General features: G+C 33.6%; 5 protein-coding genes across 8 annotated transcripts; 2 read left to right on the top strand and 3 right to left on the bottom strand.

Moving 5' to 3' along the window:
* Positions 1 to 525: 525 nt before the first annotated feature.
* LOC103861349 (agamous-like MADS-box protein AGL19) lies at positions 526 to 7,298 on the top strand. The gene is made up of 8 exons (XM_009139055.3): positions 526 to 2,129; positions 2,380 to 2,598; positions 5,319 to 5,397; positions 5,552 to 5,613; positions 5,702 to 5,801; positions 6,407 to 6,448; positions 6,589 to 6,630; positions 6,725 to 7,298. Exons 2-8 carry the CDS (start codon positions 2,417 to 2,419, stop codon positions 6,875 to 6,877), a joined length of 660 nt encoding a protein of 219 aa, XP_009137303.2. The 5' UTR covers positions 526 to 2,129; positions 2,380 to 2,416; the 3' UTR covers positions 6,878 to 7,298.
* Positions 7,299 to 7,582: 284 nt separating this feature from the next.
* On the bottom strand, positions 7,583 to 10,090 carry LOC103861347 (dihydroorotase, mitochondrial). 4 transcript variants are annotated; one of them, XM_009139052.3, is made up of 9 exons: positions 9,891 to 10,090; positions 9,625 to 9,680; positions 9,330 to 9,478; positions 8,954 to 9,135; positions 8,717 to 8,853; positions 8,480 to 8,645; positions 8,281 to 8,397; positions 8,028 to 8,188; positions 7,583 to 7,947 (listed from the first exon to the last, which is right to left on the bottom strand). In XM_009139052.3, the coding sequence occupies exons 2-9, from the start codon at positions 9,655 to 9,657 to the stop codon at positions 7,753 to 7,755; spliced, it is 1,140 nt and encodes a 379-aa protein (XP_009137300.1). In that variant the 5' UTR covers positions 9,658 to 9,680; positions 9,891 to 10,090; the 3' UTR covers positions 7,583 to 7,752. The 4 variants fall into 4 exon arrangements, with proteins under 4 accessions (XP_009137300.1, XP_009137302.1, XP_009137301.1 ...); XM_009139054.3 differs by having other exon boundaries at positions 9,895 to 10,076; XM_009139053.3 differs by having other exon boundaries at positions 9,621 to 9,680; positions 9,891 to 10,028.
* Positions 10,091 to 10,435: 345 nt separating this feature from the next.
* On the bottom strand, positions 10,436 to 10,992 carry LOC103861750 (cysteine-rich receptor-like protein kinase 11). The gene is made up of 2 exons (XM_009139458.1): positions 10,840 to 10,992; positions 10,436 to 10,759 (listed from the first exon to the last, which is right to left on the bottom strand). The coding sequence occupies exons 1-2, from the start codon at positions 10,990 to 10,992 to the stop codon at positions 10,436 to 10,438; spliced, it is 477 nt and encodes a 158-aa protein (XP_009137706.1).
* A 739-nt stretch (positions 10,993 to 11,731) lies between these two features.
* LOC103861346 (magnesium dechelatase SGR1, chloroplastic) lies at positions 11,732 to 13,432 on the top strand. The gene is made up of 4 exons (XM_009139051.3): positions 11,732 to 12,168; positions 12,342 to 12,515; positions 12,608 to 12,775; positions 12,841 to 13,432. Exons 1-4 carry the CDS (start codon positions 12,034 to 12,036, stop codon positions 13,156 to 13,158), a joined length of 795 nt encoding a protein of 264 aa, XP_009137299.1. The 5' UTR covers positions 11,732 to 12,033; the 3' UTR covers positions 13,159 to 13,432.
* A 415-nt stretch (positions 13,433 to 13,847) lies between these two features.
* Positions 13,848 to 17,679, bottom strand: LOC103861345 (protein FIZZY-RELATED 2). Its single transcript, XM_009139050.3, has 8 exons — positions 16,302 to 17,679; positions 15,716 to 15,838; positions 15,523 to 15,627; positions 14,994 to 15,236; positions 14,695 to 14,889; positions 14,514 to 14,615; positions 14,290 to 14,421; positions 13,848 to 14,185 (listed from the first exon to the last, which is right to left on the bottom strand). Exons 1-8 carry the CDS (start codon positions 16,758 to 16,760, stop codon positions 14,132 to 14,134), a joined length of 1,413 nt encoding a protein of 470 aa, XP_009137298.1. The 5' UTR covers positions 16,761 to 17,679; the 3' UTR covers positions 13,848 to 14,131.
* Positions 17,680 to 17,995: the final 316 nt, after the last annotated feature.

The raw sequence follows: 17,995 nt of genomic DNA, 5'->3' as shown, positions 1-17,995 counted from the left end.
TTTAAACAATAACTTAATGTATTTTAAGTTATCGTTTAGAAATGAAAATAAATAAATTATATCCTATTTTATCTATTTTTATAGTCATGATCATGTTAAAATATAATTACTATACTAAAATAAATATGATAAAATTATATTCAATTGATTAATTTATAAATTTTATTTTCATAAATATAAACTATTTATTTAAAATATAATATGATGATAGAACAACTTAAAATTAACAAACTATATAATACAAGTCTAAAAATTAACATATCTTACACTTTTATATATACAATAATAAATTATCTAAAATGAATAAGCATAAAAATATTGGTAAAAAGAAATCCAGTTTTGAAACACGGGTCAAAATTTAGCATAAATTAAATACAAAATATTTTTTAAATATATTTTCTCATTAATATATTAATTTGCTTAATAACTAAATGCAAATACAATAAGATAAATATATAATAAGAAGTGGCAAATACATAAGGTTTAAACAATTAATTAATTATAATATGTAAATTATAAAATTATTGTATTTGAAATAGTTATATAAATATTTAAGTATATGATTAACATTAAAAATATATACCAATTATGTTCTAAAACAATAATTTATGTATAGAAAAGTGAAAACAAACATCCGTGCGGTTGCACGGGTCAAAATATAGTTTGATAATTAAAAAAAATGAATTATTTACACAACTAAATAATTATATTTATGTTTGTTTTTCACAACAAAGATCCACATAATATTCTACTCAACTAGCTATAATGCATAAAAAAGATTTTTGTCCAAGGGTCCTATAGTTTTAAGCTGGCACTGAATACACTAATGCATATCTTTTGTAATAACTACTGTATCTTCACATTTTTGGTAAAAACATTATTACTCTTGGTCAAATCTATCCATTTGTACTTAATATGGTTATAAAGAATGAATGTGTATATGAAATGCTATTCACTCATCACATCAGAAAATAATCAAATACAAAAAGAATGATAACAAATTTAATAAAGGTAGTATAGTTTATTAATCAATTCTTGTGAGCTTCAACAGTTCATTTCTTAAAATAATAAGAAAAAAAAAGAGGGATCTAAATAAAGTTTTATCTATAGAAAGCATCATTAAATCATCTATCATACAGATATCTCAATTATATTGTGCAGATATCTATTTAGGTAAGACCTTGTTTGAAACGATTTGTATACTATGAAAGAACTAACATTGTAATATCCCTAAACTGTTTAACAGCGAAAAGAATTTAAGATGTATGATTGTTTCAGTAACTTTTTGTCTTAAACAGTTACCCGTTTAGTTATCAGATTCTTTCTATCTATTTTTTTTTTCTTTCAATTTCTGCGGAGATCAGAAGGTCAGGTGCGTGTGCCAATAAGCTATTGAGCACATCATGTCCGAGAAGAGCTGGCAACCGACAGAGATGCTGGTTGTCTACAGATGAATTGATGAAGCCCACTTTGACGGACACCGGTTCTGAAATCACCGATACTTAATAATTTCAAGTTCAAGAGATCATCTGCAACTACACCAACAGTATCATTTACTAATCAGTTATCCCATAAAATAATTCTGTCGTACATACCAAATATATTTATTTATGTGCGTCGTACGAGTTGTGTAATTATAGTTTAATCACCCACTGAATAGACAATTTAAATTCAAAAGAAGAAGTTTCATATCATCAAATGAGCCTTGTCGATCCCATTGGAACTTATTCTTTCCCCTCCCAGAATTATTGCACTTATTTTATTGTTGATATATTTTGGTCTTCTTCTTTGGATTTTAAAGTTTTTACCAAAAGAAGAAAGAAATAACGTAATGCTACTAGTGAGCCAGGTGGACTAGGTTTATAGACCACTGGTAGGCAAAAGATAAAAATTGTAGAATTAATTAAAAAAGGGCATTATCAACAACACATATCAAGCATAAAGAAAATATAATTTTGTGGTTCTCTCTCTCATCATAAATCTAGGGTTTCTTAAGAAGTTCCCAGCAATCTGTATCACACCATTTTCCCCAAATCTATTCTTTTCTATCTCTCTCCACAAACACATACAGATATATATACAAATAGAGAACCACTCATCAATCCAAGATCATAGAACATACAAAGAGGGTATTCTCGAAATCCATCTTCAGTTTTTATTGATCTATGTTTTTCAATTTATACCAAATAAATTGTTTCCTTTTTTTTTCTTCTAAAAGTCAAATCAAAGAGTTTCTTCTTTTCTAGTTCTACTTATTATTGATGAATAAATTATATTATTCTATGTCTAATCAATGTAATCATAGTTTCAATTTCTTGATGCTATTCGCTTTATTTAGCTAAATAAATTATTTTCTTTTGTTTGACGTAATTAAATCAGACGATTTAGATCTTAGGCTTTGATAAGAAAGTGAATAATGGTGAGGGGAAAGACTGAGATCAAGAGGATAGAGAACGCAACGAGCAGGCAAGTGACTTTCTCCAAGAGAAGAAATGGACTTTTAAAGAAAGCTTTCGAGTTATCTGTCCTTTGTGATGCTGAAGTTGGTTTGATCATCTTCTCTCCAAGATCCAAACTCTATGAGTTCTCTAGCTCTAGGTACATACATGTCTCTCTTATCCACTCTTTGTTTTTCCATCTACTTGTGCTAAAAATATCGATTTCTCGATTTGGGGCTAACCTGGTCCAGTTTTCACGGTAACTCGTAGATTCGATGGATTATATTTGGTTATGTGATTATCAAAGTCGTCGTGATAGAGAGTGATTCAATGGTGATTTTTGTTTATAGAAAAGTAGATCGGAGTACTTTTATAGGATAGATCCCTTGTAGTAATCAGATTTACATGGCACTGCAACCTATGTATGTATATGTGTACATGGCATTTGCTGTAGATGAGTTGATCATTCTGACTTTCTCTCTCTCTAATGAGATCTTTTTGATGATCTGATACTTGATTTTTATCCATTTATAACAACGAAAAGTCAAATGCTAACTATCTACATATATATGATATATCTAGTTAGTTTTATTATGTGGCAATATAGATATGAATTTGAGCATAGAGTCCTTTAATTACTCGAATAAGGTCTATCTGCGTTATCAGAATGCTCATGAATTAGGCAAAATAGCCATGTTAGGAAGTAACGTTCCATATGTAGACATGTGTACTATGTGTCTCTCTACATATGTATGCATACAAGTGTGTGTCTGCGAGTATGGTTTTATCAATGTTTTTATATAGTTAACTATATATATGTTTGTGTGTGAACAAACGTTCGAAATTTTGAATTACTCATTTATGTGTGAGCGCCTGAGCGGACATGTCTAAGATGGTGAGCACATGATATAAAACGTTTGTACTTTGATATATACTCCCTCCGTTTTTTATTATAAGTCGTTTTGAAGCTATGCACATAGATTAAGAAAATCATTAATTTCTTATATTTTCGAAACAAAAACATCATTAATTATTTACCTAACCACAATTTAACCAATAGAAAAATAGAAGATATATTATCATTGGTCAGACAACATTAATTACTAATAAATGTTACATAAAAAACCGAAAACGACATATAATTTGAAACAAAAAAGTTTCTCTAAAACGACTTATATTAAAAAAACGGAGGGAGTATATATCTGCAAGTCTACATGCTTCTTTTGTATGTGTGTATATGGATGTATTATGTATGTATAAATATGTAAAAATGTGGCAACAATGATGCATTTATCTTCACTTTCACCCACACACGTTTACTTAAGCAATGGCAGTGAAGGAGTCAGCCCATATGTAGATCAGAATTATATTCATCCTTCTTTTCTCTTTTTTTATTCGCTTAGTTATAGTTAAGTGGATTAAACATAGAGTTACAGTAAAACGATTAGGCATTTCAACAATCTACGTGTATTTAAATGTCTTTTGAGCAAAACCAAGAGAGGTTAGTCACAATTAACTAGGCATTCTTAACCACATAATCATAGTTGTTATTTAATGAAGTGTTTAATGATTTTTAAAGGGTAAGTATTAATTTCAGTATTTGTCTGAGCATGTCCATGTGCATCTATATTTACATCTACCCGTCTCTGTATGAATGCGTATTAGTGTATGATGTTGGATGGATCATAAGTCGTAAGTAGAATGTTGTTGTGGTTTTTACTATCTTATTCATTTCGAAGTAAACATAAACAAATATTCCGTTTTCAGTATTTAATCAGTTAAGAATATTCCCTCCGTTTTCGTAAGGAGAGAAAGAATTTTCAGAATTTTTTTTACAAAGCTAGATTATTAATTGATATTAATAAGTTGCAAATCGTTTAAAATATTATAAACATATTTAATTGGTTAATAGTATTGGATAATTATTAGAAAGTTAAGATTAAATATATATATAAATTTAATTATAAATATTTATTATATTTTAATATATTTAAAGCTATAAAATTCACCGTTTAGGAAGGGAAGCAGTATATAAACGATATAATCCTAATAATTTGGGAACAATGAAATTAAGAATCGTGGTTTTTCCCCTCGTCATGTCCTATATCTATGTGGAATCTTAATTATCTAATAAAGTTCTTTTATATAGAGATCAGTTTTAGGGTGTAAATTATATACAAAATCTGTTTTCATAAAGTTATATATTATTATTATTGAGCTCGTTTAATATTTCATTTATCTCTTTGTGAGGATACAAAATGAATTAATATTTTAAAAGATATTTCAACAATATAGCGTGTTAAATATAAAAATAATTGAAAAATTACACTATTTATTGTAATAAGTCACATACTTTCCGTTTACTTAATTTCAACCATATCCATTTTCATCTACATAATTATCTCTTCAATATAATCAACAGTGCCATATGGTTTAGTTACAATAGAAAAAGTGATCAGTTACATATAAATTCGCACCAATATTTTCTTCTTCTTTTCATTCACATATTTAGTCTTATCATTTTAAAATAATACTCCTTCTGTTCCTAAATATATGATGTTTAGAATAATTTTTATGTTCCAATATGTAGGATGTTCTCATATTTCTAGGTAGCTTTAAGTTTATCAAAAACTGTGTAACCAATCAAATTTAATAGTTCTATTTTATAATTAGTTGAATAGTTTTTAATTTAAAATTTTAATAGTACTTTTTAGATAAAAAAAACAACTTTCTTAATAAGTGTGTTTTATCTAAAAAATATTATATTTAGGAACAAAGGAAATAACGTATAGTAATTATGTTTGTTGGGAATTAAAGTCAAAAGGCTTACATTTTGATTCCACATTTGCGTTTCTTCGATTTGCATTTGACTATTTTTAGCATAGCAAAAACAATAGAACGATATCAGAAACGGGTCAAAGAAACTGGGATTAACCACACAAGAGAGAATAATTCTCAGGTAATCAGAACTCTATCTCAATTTTGATTTTAGTTATGACTGAAAACAAATCATCATTCGTATTTCGGGTTTTACATATTGTGGATGAATAACTTCTTCATACAAATTATTTGTGTGTTTATATGTTTGACCGACTAAACTACTTATTTTGCAGCAAGCAAGAGACGAAACATATGGTTTGACAAAAAAAATTGAGCAGCTAGAGATATCTAAACGGTTTGTCATTCATAAACGTCTGAAAAAAAAATTACGTATAGATATGAATTAGAAGCTGTAACATCATGCGGCTGTTTATTAATTGCAGAAAATTGCTTGGGAAAGGTATTGATGCATGTTCTATTGAGGAGCTGCAACAGTTAGAGAATCAGTTGGAGCGAGGCTTGAGCAGGATAAGAGCCAAGAAGGTACTCTATTTTACATAAACACTGCATAATAGGACACTAGATATTCATTTAATATCAAAAATTAAAATATATGTTCTTGTATATGTACACCACTTATCATTTCCCTTGATAAATGCAATCAGGATTTAGTTTCTTTCAAATATCATCTTTACAATGAGATTAAGATATATTAAGTGTAGATAACATACTATATTTTTATGTTTTTGTAATAGGATAGAAGTTATATGTTTATGGTTTTGCATTTTCAATTACACATTAAATCAAAATTCAGTTTTCATCATTTTTATTACTATGCAGAAAAAGTTATATGGAACAATACGTGACGTTCTGTTAAACATATAACACGTAACATGCTATCTAAATTTAATCCCCTTTCTGTGGCATTCCATGCATGAGTATATCGTTGCTGCTTAAGTGCATGATTAATTTGCATGGCTTCACAAATGTATAAAGAGTAACGCCGCTACATCTAGTGTCGATATATTATTTATGTTTTAACTGAAGATTCATGAGAATGTACATGCGAAGGTCTATCTATTCTTTAAATTATGTTATACCATGTAAAATTTTGTTTACATATATTCGTAAATTCAATTATTTTTCAGTACCAATTACTCCGTGAAGAAATTGAGAAGCTGAAGGAAGAGGTAAACAAAATTCACCTTTACTTCTTTTTTTCTCGCTCTTTTCTAATGTATGTGTACATATCTTTATATAATTACATAAATTTATCATATTTTCAATACTTCAAGTGAGAAAATTTTTTTGCTCGTTGTCAAAATCTCAGGAGAGGAATCTCATTAAGGAAAATAAAGAACTGAAGGAGAAGGTACAAAAATTTTCCTTCAGTAGTAAATGCTATGGTAACCATGAACTATAGTATTTTCTGATTTAAGAGTTTTGGTGAATTGTGTAAATAAAAGTGGCGCGGAATGGGAGCAATAGTAGTAGCATCACCATCATCAACGTTATCATCAGCAGAAGTGAACACGGATAGCGTTGACAATATGGAAGTGGAGACTGGTTTGTTCATTGGACCTCCTGAACCAAGACAATCCAAGAAACTCCCTCTTTAACGTTAAGCCAAGTTTAAAAAAAGAAGAAGTTAAGCCTCACAACTTCAAAAGAATGTTATTTATGTTTTATATATTTTCGTCCAAAAAGTTGAGGTGTCAATAAGTTCTTAAACATAGTGTAGTATTTTGTTCTTATTCAATGGGTTGAGTTTCTAAAATTTCTATAAAAAACTGTTCTATCCCTTTTGGGTGTATTGGAAACTTAGAACATAGAACATATTAGCTTGAAGTATTTTGTTTATATGCATTTTTAATAAATACTGTTTACAATATATTAAAAAAACAATCTTTTTTTTCTACGTAATTAAGTAGAAATCATAAAATTCATAGGTAATATCGAAGAAAAATCACTTTACTTTTCGTAGTGTTTACGAGAATGGGACATCTTGCACACTCTGATTAAGGATTATACTGTCAATTAGGACATCTCCAACTCCACTCTATTTTTCACTCTAAAATAGAGTTTAGAGTAAAAATGCTCCAATGGTACTCTATTTTCCACTCTATAATAGAGTAAAAAATGGGTTTACTCTATATATAGAGTAAGTTGTTTTTTGTTTGTTCATCACTCTATTTTTCACTCTAAAATAGAGTACCATTGGAGTATATCACAACTCTATTATAGAGTTACTCTATTTTAGAGTAAAAAATAGAGTGAACCATTGGAGATGGTCTTAGATTCAATGGAAAAAAGAAAGTAAAAAAAAAAAAACAGATTCAAACACACAAAATAAGCATTCTTGATCAGTATCTTGCTTTTATTTCTCAAAAAAAAAATGCAGACCTTTAACTCAGCCATAAGAAAATCCAAAATTAAAAGATACAAGAGGTACTCCAATTTGGGAGAAATGTTTAGACAACTCCAAACCAACACATTACTCGAAAGATGGTTGCCATTGAAGGGTTTCTCCAGCAAACATTGGAATGATCTCTCCAAATGAGAAGGATAAGACCTCAGGAACCTTCCAAGGAGCTTTCTTCAGTGTAATCTTTGAAGAGTTTCTCGGGAGGCCATAGAAATCAGGTCCATTGAAGCTTGTGAAAGCTTCCAACTTGTCAAGCGCACCCGCCTGAATGTTCAAGAGGGTAAAAGATATGAGCATTAAAGGAAACTCCAAACCGGGAAAAGTAAAAAACCGTTTGAAGTTACCTCATCAAAGACCTTGGCGTATAGAGACAAAGCAACAGGAGCGCTGTAAATACCAGCACATCCACATGATGATTCTTTTCTTCTCCGCTCATGTGGAGCACTATCTGTGCCTAGGAAGAACTTCTTGCTTCCACTAGTTACAGCTTTGACAATGGCTTCTCCTGTGGATATGAAGTAAAAGCACAGTGATCTTCAGAAAGCAGATATAGAAAATGGGAATCTGGATGATCCAGAGGGGAAGTGAAGAGCATACGGTGTATCTCTCTTTTGAGAACGGGAAGGCAGTAGTTGTGCGGTTGTAATCCACCTTGGAAAAGAGCGTTCCTGTTGAGAAGGAGATGCTGTGGTGTGACTGTGGCACCCACAAACCCTAGAAGCCAAGCCAACAAAAGGATTTTGAGCATGGAAGATTAACAAAAAGACAAGGATGAATGAGAGGTGAGTTACAAAACCTTCTTTGCAAGATTCAACGAAGTTCACAGCATCCATCGTAGTGATGTGTTCCATCACTACTTTCAGCTGTGGAAGGCGTTGGATTAGAGGCTGCAGAACCGTCTCAATGAAGATTTTCTCGCGGTCAAAGACATCAATACTCGGATCTGTGACCTCTCCATGAACCTAACCAAATAAACATTCCTTAGACAAAGTCTAAATGACAAAAAGTCTAGTCTGCTGTGTGATTTATTTACCAGAAGAGGCATGTTTTGTTTGACCATCTCTTCTAATACTGGCAAGCATTTCCCAAAGAGGTCTGTGACACCATCTTGAGAGTTGGTTGTGGCTCCGGCAGGGTACAGCTTCACCGCGTAAACCACACCACTCTCCCCTATAAAAAGAGATTACATTATACATAAACTGAACTGCCGCAAGAATACAACTAAAATGTATCTGACTATGATGAAGAAAACAATGGGACAAGTACTTACTGGCGAGCTTGATCTCATCAGGATGGGTTTTGTCAGTCAAATAAAGAGTCATTAGTGGATCAAAGCTGCTCCCAATTGGCAAAGCTTTCATGATAGATTCACGGTAAGTAATGGCAGCTGCAGTAGTGGTCACAGGGGGCTTCAGATTCGGCATCACAACCGCTCTCCTAAAATGACTCGCACTACACACATGTACACAACCCATTTTCTCATCAGACAAAACACAAGCATCAAAGAAACTGAGAAATATATATATAGAACAAAACAACAAAGGTTTATATATAGAACAGAAATTAAAAACAGCAGCAGAGATGTGAAAAGACACACACAAACACTCCATTGATATACATGTAAAATTGCAGGGAGTTATATAAACCTGTGGGGAACAACAGCCTGAAGGAGATCGCCGTCACGGAGATGAAGATGCCAATCATCAGGCTGAGTGATTGTGAGTTCCATTCTTACTGCTCTCTGCTTCACTTTCTTACAAGATTTGTCAAACTTCGGTTTCTGAGATCCAAATCCCTACACAAAGGAGTAACTAGTAGTTTTATCACATTAAATTTTCAAGACGCACATGGACAACGAGATGATTAAAAATAAAATATAAAACTGGATTGAATGGTCAACGAAAAGAAAAGACTCAAGAGTGGAGGAGGCACAGTACATACAACACTAGAAGGAGAAACCAGAGTATTGATCATCACAAATGCTTTGCAAGATTCACCTGTTTTAAAAAGGGCAAAAGAAAAAGACATTCAACAAGGGAACGATTTGTATTGTCATTGATAATATGAAGACAGAAACAAAACATAGAAGCTCTATTCAATATTTGACTGAACCACACAACGACATTTCAAAAAGTCATTCAGACATTTCGTCGAACAACTGGTCTGCAATAAATGTTAAAGCTTCATCTATTATATTTAAACGTTACCTACTTATAGAAGATATTCTTTGAAATAAAAAACACCGGTTAAGGAGAAGTCGACGGTGGCAGAAGACGGTGGTAACTGGAAGGTAACGTCGGCAACGAAGATCCGATAATAGACGTGAGCAGCAAATGTAGTTTTATAAAGTATATAGGGGCAGAACTGTAAATGTAACTTTTAGTAAACAACGGTTTTGGACGAAGGAGGATCTTTCAGACCAAAACAGCACTTTCAACAAGAAGTGTCTCCTTCTCCTCCTTTCTAACGTCACTCAAAGCCAGTTCAGATGTACTTATCATGAACTGTCCGAAACAACACCAGAGCTTTTGACTGGTCAAGTGGTGAAATAACTCTTATGTTTCGTTTGTTACACAGACTCTTCACAACGTTGCAGATCATATCAGGTCGAATCTGACAAAGTTTGTTGGGATTTGGCAAACTGAGATTATACCCCCTTGTCACTCAAGCACGACTTAGGGTTTGGTAAATCCAGCAAATGCATAGAGACGTTACAAGAATATTCAGTCACAAGAAAACACTATTAGAAGTATCATTCAGACTTGAATTCCATCTTCAACGAAGGTTCAGTAATCGTCACGTCATTAACAGAACATCCAACAGCTCTTCCTGTAGGTTGACTTGATTTAAATCCATCTGATGCCTGGTCCAGTTTGTGCCAGACTCGCCGGAAAAATCTAGGTAGACGAGGCTTTGGTAAAGTGAGCATCAAGATGATAACAGTGGACGGTCTTCTAGGTTTGTCTTGAACGCATGCAATGTGGATGCATCTAGTGACTTCATTTCTCTGATATTTCCTTCCAATGACCGCATCCACCAGCTCTAATGGTGACTGGTTTTTCCAAAGCCTCCAAGCCTAATAGATTGAAACAATCAAATAACCATTTGTCCATATATTTAAAGATTGTAAATCATTGACATATTTTTTAGGCTAACATTTGTGACCAAGTTTCCAGTAGTACTAGTTTCATCCATCTGGTAGACAACACTGTTTCTCTTACCGCTTATGATCTCAAAAACTAAGACTCCAAAACTGTAAACGTCAGATTTCATAGAGTATTGTCCATGCATTGCATACTCTGGTGACATGTACGCACTGAAAACATAAAATTTGGGGTTAATATGCTATAGAAAAAGGTTTAACGAACTTTGTGTGTTTTCAGCTATTGTGAGTACTGAGCAGAAATTACAAAGTTCCAGCAATTCTATTGGTATCTCTTCGAGTTTGCTCTGTTCCAAAGATGATCGACAATCTAAAATCTGAAATGTTGGGGTACATATTAACATTTAAAAAAACGTTGTTGGGTTTGAGGTCACGGTGTATGATTGTGAACTGTGAATCTCGATGAAAATAAATAATGCCTCGAATAATGTCTTTAATGATCTTGTATCGTTGAATCCAATCTAACTAATTTTTCTTATGTTTTCAATAGCTAATATATTATTATATAACAAAATTATTTAATTTGTTAATTTGCGGTTCGGCCGTGGTCGATCTAATAATCCGGTGATCCGACCAGTGTTTGGATCGGGTTTGGAAACATTGGTTCTAAACAGGTAGAGATATCAATAAACCGAGTAAACCAATTAAATTAGATTATTCAACTGTAAATAAACCGAGAATATTGGGTTCGGCTCGACAGGCTCATAATTAAGGTTCGGTTAGAGCCGAATCTGTGTCTTTTTTGTCCCAACGAGACGAGATGATGGTTAAGTTATCCAACAAGAATGTCAAAGCCACTTGCTAGCCCCACAATGACGCCAGATGGGCAGCTCATGCAAGGATTTAGATGACACGTGGCACTCTCTGATGGTCAGAAAAAAAAGTTCCAAAGAGTCTCTAAGATTTGGGCAAGCAAGTGTGAAACGTAAAGCAAACACCATTTAACACACACAAGACAAGAACCAACCCAATACGCATCATCAGAAGAAGAACCCTAAATTCCAGGAACAGAGAAGATAAATATCTCAAGCTTCAAGCAATCGTTAAAGTTCCAAGCTTTCGATCTCGTGTGAGATCTATCTGGTTTCCAAGCCTCGGTAAAGGGTCTCTCTGTATTCATCTCTCTCTCTTATTCTGAAAAAAAAATTGAAGCTTTGATTTGGTTCAAGAGAGAGAGAGAAGAAGAGATGTGTAGTTTGTCAGCGAACATGTTGTTACCGACAAAGCTGAAACCAGCTTATTCAGACAAACGGGGTAATAGTACGAACTCACTTCTTGTCTCCAATACAAGATCCAAGAGGAAGAACCAATCAGTTGTTCCTGTAAGGCTTCTTTTAATCAATTCTTTTGTCTCTTTATTTGATTTATTCTTGAAATTCAGTGTGATGAAACTTGAAGTTGTTTTGTTTGAATTCAAGGAATTTGAGTATCTACTAATGATTCATTAAATCAAAGTAAAGATCAAATCTTGAAGGGTTTTTGGATTTGGTTGCAGATGGCAAGATTGTTTGGACCGGCTATTTTCGAATCATCCAAGCTGAAAGTGTTGTTTCTAGGGGTTGATGACAAGAAGCATCCACCAACGCTCCCAAGAACGTATACTCTCACTCACAGTGACATTACAGCTAAACTAACCTTAGCTATTTCTCACTCTATTAACAACTCTCAGGTATGTATGCGTCTATACGTTTCTGAGTGCCACTGAAGAACGGTTTTAGAAAATATAGAGGCTGATGTGTATAGATTTATGTTATATTATAGTTGGAAGGATGGGCAAATAGGCTATACAGAGATGAAGTGGTAGCAGAATGGAAGAAAGTGAAAGGGGACATGTCTCTTCACGTCCACTGCCACATTAGCGGTGGCCATTTCCTCTTAGATCTCTTCCCAAAGTTACGATACTACATCTTTTCCAAAGAACTACCTGTTGTAAGTAAAAAATAAAATAATTATTTATTTGTTTCTTGGTTTCATTACAAAATGTTAATTGTCAGGTGTTGAAGGCTATTGTTCATGGAGACGGCAACTTGTTGAACAACTATCCCGATTTACAAGAAGCTCTTGTTTGGGTTTATTTCCATTCTAATGCCGATGAGTTCAACAGAGTTGAATGTTGGGGTCCGCTTTGGGAAGCTACTTCGTCTGATGGTCACAGGACTCAAACTCTTCCTCAGACTCGGTGCAAGGATGAGTGCAGTTGTTGTTTCCCGCAGGTTAGCTCGATTCCGTGGTCTCATAGTCTTAGTAACGAAGGTGTTACTGACTACCCTGGGACGCAGGCCGAGGGAATGCCTAAGCCGGAGAAACTCTAGTGATTCAACGGACATAATACAAGTCTTTTGTATATGGAAACCTTTTGTTAGATCTAATATTAGTCTGGTTTGGTTTGGTTTGGTGTACATAATGTGGTATAGGAAAGTAACAATTATTTGTATATGTTTAGTAGTATTAAATTAAGTTAAACATGTTTAATATTATGTGTCTATTATTTGTATATGTTAAACATGTTTAGTATTTGTATATGTTAAACATGTTTAATATTATGTGTCTGCTCTTGTAATGAAGTCAAAGAAGTTGGTTTGTATAGACCGTGACGTAGATACTAAAAAACTATAGTATTAAAGTATGAATAGTCGTATATTTAGTAGGACGTAATGCACCGATGTAACACGTGAAACCAAAGGAGAAACGTGAAGGTAAAGAGATTCAGAGTGACGGCAAAAGACTTGTGTGCTGGTCTACGATACAAAGCGTACCGGCCACTCCTTGCTTCTAATGATTCCAAATCATTCTTTTGGATATATTTGTTATCTTTCCTCACAATCTTCTTCTTTGGTTGTTAAACCAAACAAAGATGACTTTGTATATCCGACTTCATTCGTCAGATTTTAGAAGTTATAAACAATCAAGGATTTTATATAAAAAGTTTTAGAATGTATGAGACTTTTTGACTTGTCTCTGTCCATGGGGTGCATGCATATTGGGCAAGAGAGCAGAGAAGTAATATATGGAGAATAGGGCGACAAATTATTGCATCTATATTCGTAAGTAAATTTGAACAACAAATTTTTTATATATGATGACGAATAAAAAGAAAAATTTGAATAAAGATATACAATTTGAAAATTTTGTGACAAACCCAGATGGTTGTATTATATCAAAAGGGTTATCTTTTTGCATCCGTTTGAAAAACGTTGGTTGAGAAGACCAACTCAAGAGGCTGCTGATGTTGAAGAACTGAAATGGACATTTATGATCTGTCTTTGTGTGTTTTGTAAGATCTTTTCACCTTATTGTTGTTCTACCAAAGAATGTTGAACCGATTTCACTATCCGTGTTCTGCATAGAGAAGGAAAATAATCGAATTATTTTTTTTTCTTCTGAAAATAGCATTTTGTGATCATTAAGTACACAAATGGAGATAAGTTGATTGCTTTCTATACCTGAGATTTTGGGGATGGGAAGACATTCCAGAACCTTAAGGTTTCATCTCCTGCTCCTGTTACAATCGTCTGTCCATCAGGTGAGACCGCAAGGTACAGAACACGGTATGTGTGACCGGTTAAAGTTGCAACCTGAACCCCCAAAAAAGAGATGGTTAAGTTAACTACATATCCTTAATGATGCATAGTAATATACAAAGTCAAAGGTTAAAGAGATTTGTTACTTTGGACATGGTTGGGTATTTCCAGACTATGATTTGGTTTTGGGAGTATCCGTGCGTGCTAACCAGCTCGTTTACATTTTTAGACCAAGCTAGATTGCATACCTGTCACATGCAAGAACAAAGATGATTACTAACCGTTGGTTATGTTTCGTGGAAGTCATGTCAAGCTAAGGAAATATACCTGACTGCCAGTATCTATGGAACTTAAATGAGCATTTGTGGTTGTATTCCAAAAACGTATGCATCTATCAGCAGTCCCACCACCAGAAGCAAGAAGCCCGTGCACATGAGGAGACCAAGCAATTGCTTTAACCGCTGCTGTGTGTTCACTATATTTCAATACTGGTTGTGTTGAATGTTGGTTCCATACAAAAAGCTGCAAAAAAAACATTTATTAATAAAACCATTTTAGCCCATGCTGAAAAGAAGACTTAAAAAATAATGTAACCGCAAATTTGGAATATAGTAGTTGGTACATACCCTATTGTCGTTTCCACCAGATGCTAACTCTCTGTTATCGTAAGACCACTTGAGTCCGCATACTTCGGATTTGTGACCTGTGAGTTTACTGACATGATCTTCTTCGCAACGTATGTCTCTTTGAAGAATACTCTTGTCTCTGCTACCAGATGAAAGAACAGATGAGCTCCATGCCAGTGCTCCAACTCTTAGACGATGTCCTTCCATTGTTCTTGTCCTCTTGCACCGCGACGCATCCCATATCTATCCAAACACACAATTAAAACGAATAAATTCCATTAAAAAAAAATCTAAAACCCCTTGATAGTTCTTTATTCGAGCATATCTTATCAAATATAGAAAAACATCTTTGTAATAACCCCCATTGATATTGTTCCACTAATGATCAAGATTTTATATATGGCGTGAACTATCTAATTTACAGTTACAACGTGACTGGACTATATATAGGGGATGTGTAGTTACTTTCCTTTTTGATGCTGTAACGTAGATTCTAAGTTACAACAACAAATGGTAAACAAGATCTAACCTGTACTTTCCCGTTACTAGTTCCAACAGCCAGATGAGTTCCACGGAAGTTCCAACCTACTGAGCAAACACTATCATCAGCCCCTAGATCACATAGCGTAGTAACCTGTTGAAATTCAAGAAAGTAATCAACATCAAAAACAAGCGTTCCTAGAAATTTGAAAGTGAGAACTGAGAAGATAAGGGACACTCACCTTGCTACTACTAGCATTCCACAAATACACGCAGTTCCCTAATCCCACCGCAAGAACATTCTGCGCTGACCAGTCAACCAGATTTAAATAAAAATCATCTTGCAAAGCCGGTGCATCTAGTACCTGACAAACACAAAGAAAGACTCTGTTATCATAATCATACCAATATTACACACACACACAAATATCCAAGTCCAATCAAGCTTGACATTGTTATAGAAAAAAAAGTAAACAACAAACATTCTTCAATAAAAAAAATGTATATATATATTCTTCAATAATGGTTTGATCTAAGATCAACCTTACCTCAAGACTCATCACATCACTAAGATAACAGATTGTTTCATGCATCAATGGAATCTAACAACAAAAGTCAACGAGATCGAGAATCTAAAGTCTCCAAACTCAAATATCCAGACATTACACAACAACCCGTCAAAGAAACAATCAATACGCACATCTAACTCCCAAAAAAAAAAAAAACACAACACATGATCGAGATCGGTTGTAATAAATTCGACAATCAAAATCATCCCGACAATGCACGATCGGACACAGAAAACCAAAAAACAAAAAAAACACAAACCTTATAGGGCGATCGCGACACCTTCCTCAACGCCTTGATCGGACTCTGGCTAACACCAGGACCATCATCAGACACAAACGGCGAAAACGAATCCGAACACCGATTCGTCTCCGTCTTAAACCGAAAAATATTTCGCGACGTAGAGAACCCAGTGATGTCTCTCTTCTCCGGCGTCTCGGGACCGAACATCGCCGCGCGTAGCAGAGTCGCGTAAGAGCCAGCTCCGTCTTCTTTCCCGTCTTTAGCGAGATCGAAGAGCGCGTAATTGGATCCGGATCTACTGGGGATGAATCTATCAGAGTATATAGACCGTGATGGCGATGGAGATTGGTTGGCATTGATCAAACGGTTGATTCGTGACTCGAGTGAGATGATCGGAGTGCTCATCGACGGTGGTGGACTGAGGTGAGGAGAAGAATTCGCCGGAGGAGTCGCATTGCTTGCGGTAGGATCTTCCATTGAGTGTTTTGACTTGTTTTCTTTTTCCTTCTTCTTCTTCAGATTTAACTAAGCGTTGAAACATAAACCTCTTCTGTCTTTTTGTTATTTTTTACTTTTTCCATTTATTTATTTATTTTCCTTTTCCCGGGAAATCTAAGGGAAACTGAAAACGACATGTGACTTGATGCGGAATTAAGAGGTTGATCAGGTGCTGTTTTAGGTTGGTTACGTCATGCCTTTTTACAACTTTTTTAAGTTTTGATGGGCTTTTAGCTAGGCCCATATAGTTCTTGCCTAATTATTTATTGTTTTAACCCTACTTTCACCCATTTTCTTTAGATGAGTAAAATCTTAGATGGCAGATCTTTTTAGATCAAAATCTCATAGATCTAAGCCAAATCTCAAGCTATAAATTTTATTAAATAAAATTAGATCTTACTTTTATCAAGTTGATTTTTTTCCATTACCAAATTTCTTGAGAAGCAAACAAAACATAACTTAAATATTTTTTAAAACATAATTTATTAATTAATAAATCAAAACTGGAAAAGGTTTTAAAAAGTAAATCAACATCTTGCTAAAATGAATAAATTTTACTAGCAAGTTGCAAGTAGGTAATGAAGAAGTGAGTAGATGTTTTTGTTTTAACGTCTCACGTTCTGAGTTAGGCGATTTGTTTTCTATATAGTACATCATTTAATTAAGAGACAGTTGTAACAAGATTTGTATAATTTTATATATAAACAAAAGAAGCAAACAAATTTAAAATAAAATAAAAGAAATTCCATGTAATTACGATGTTTGGTGAAAATAGCATTCACTTTAAGGACATGTCCCTTGTTGATGTGTGGAGGATGGGAATATCTTTTTCATGAAATCAGAAATATAAGAGAAACAAATCGGGTAAATTAAAATGTAAAAGAAAATTCAAATGAAAATAATCAAATCTTATACTGTGAAAGTTGGGGGGTGGGGAGGGGGGGGGGCTATCTGAAATTTAAATTTTCATATATAATATTATTGACCGTAACATATATGTACGTATATATATACCAACTTAGAAAACCATATATATAGTACCATTAAAAGAGAAAATGTTCCATTCTGTAAAAGTTTCACTTTTGCAGAGGGAGAAAAAAAAAAAGATTCTAGCGGGTTATTAACAAAAAAAAATAATGGAATTTCACTTTGGATTTCTTTTAAAGTAATTACTAGCCTTTGACCCGCCCGACCGGGCAGGTATTTATTTTATG

The sequence above is a fragment of the Brassica rapa genome, chromosome A03, assembly GCF_000309985.2.
Source record: "Brassica rapa cultivar Chiifu-401-42 chromosome A03, CAAS_Brap_v3.01, whole genome shotgun sequence".
Lineage (NCBI taxonomy): Eukaryota > Viridiplantae > Streptophyta > Magnoliopsida > Brassicales > Brassicaceae > Brassica > Brassica rapa.
This window is presented reverse-complemented; position numbering and strand designations above follow the sequence as displayed.

What these genes read in the sequence shown, in the direction of transcription:
- LOC103861349 (XM_009139055.3), top strand. Translation starts at nt 2,417, where the DNA reads ATGGTGAGGGGAAAGACTGAGATCAAGAGGATAGAGAACGCAACGAGC. An exon ending in CAGCTAGAGATATCTAAACG is followed by an intron (nt 5,614 to 5,701) that starts GTTTGTCATTCA and finishes TATTAATTGCAG; the next exon opens with AAAATTGCTTGGGAAAGGTA. An exon ending in GCAGGATAAGAGCCAAGAAG is followed by an intron (nt 5,802 to 6,406) that starts GTACTCTATTTT and finishes ATTATTTTTCAG; the next exon opens with TACCAATTACTCCGTGAAGA.
- LOC103861750 (XM_009139458.1), bottom strand. Translation starts at nt 10,992, where the DNA reads ATGTCACCAGAGTATGCAATGCATGGACAATACTCTATGAAATCTGAC. An exon ending in CTGGAAACTTGGTCACAAAT is followed by an intron (nt 10,760 to 10,839) that starts GTTAGCCTAAAA and finishes TCAATCTATTAG; the next exon opens with GCTTGGAGGCTTTGGAAAAA.
- LOC103861345 (XM_009139050.3), bottom strand. Translation starts at nt 16,760, where the DNA reads ATGGAAGATCCTACCGCAAGCAATGCGACTCCTCCGGCGAATTCTTCT. An exon ending in CTAGTAACGGGAAAGTACAG is followed by an intron (nt 15,237 to 15,522) that starts GTTAGATCTTGT and finishes GTGTTTGGATAG; the next exon opens with ATATGGGATGCGTCGCGGTG. An exon ending in CTGGTGGAAACGACAATAGG is followed by an intron (nt 14,890 to 14,993) that starts GTATGTACCAAC and finishes TTTTTTTTGCAG; the next exon opens with CTTTTTGTATGGAACCAACA.
- LOC103861347 (XM_009139052.3), bottom strand. Translation starts at nt 9,657, where the DNA reads ATGATCAATACTCTGGTTTCTCCTTCTAGTGTT. An exon ending in CAGGCTGTTGTTCCCCACAG is followed by an intron (nt 9,136 to 9,329) that starts GTTTATATAACT and finishes ACATGTGTGTAG; the next exon opens with TGCGAGTCATTTTAGGAGAG. An exon ending in CGTTGAATCTTGCAAAGAAG is followed by an intron (nt 8,398 to 8,479) that starts GTTTTGTAACTC and finishes CTTGGCTTCTAG; the next exon opens with GGTTTGTGGGTGCCACAGTC.
- LOC103861346 (XM_009139051.3), top strand. Translation starts at nt 12,034, where the DNA reads ATGTGTAGTTTGTCAGCGAACATGTTGTTACCGACAAAGCTGAAACCA. An exon ending in ACTCTATTAACAACTCTCAG is followed by an intron (nt 12,516 to 12,607) that starts GTATGTATGCGT and finishes GTTATATTATAG; the next exon opens with TTGGAAGGATGGGCAAATAG. An exon ending in TTTCCAAAGAACTACCTGTT is followed by an intron (nt 12,776 to 12,840) that starts GTAAGTAAAAAA and finishes GTTAATTGTCAG; the next exon opens with GTGTTGAAGGCTATTGTTCA.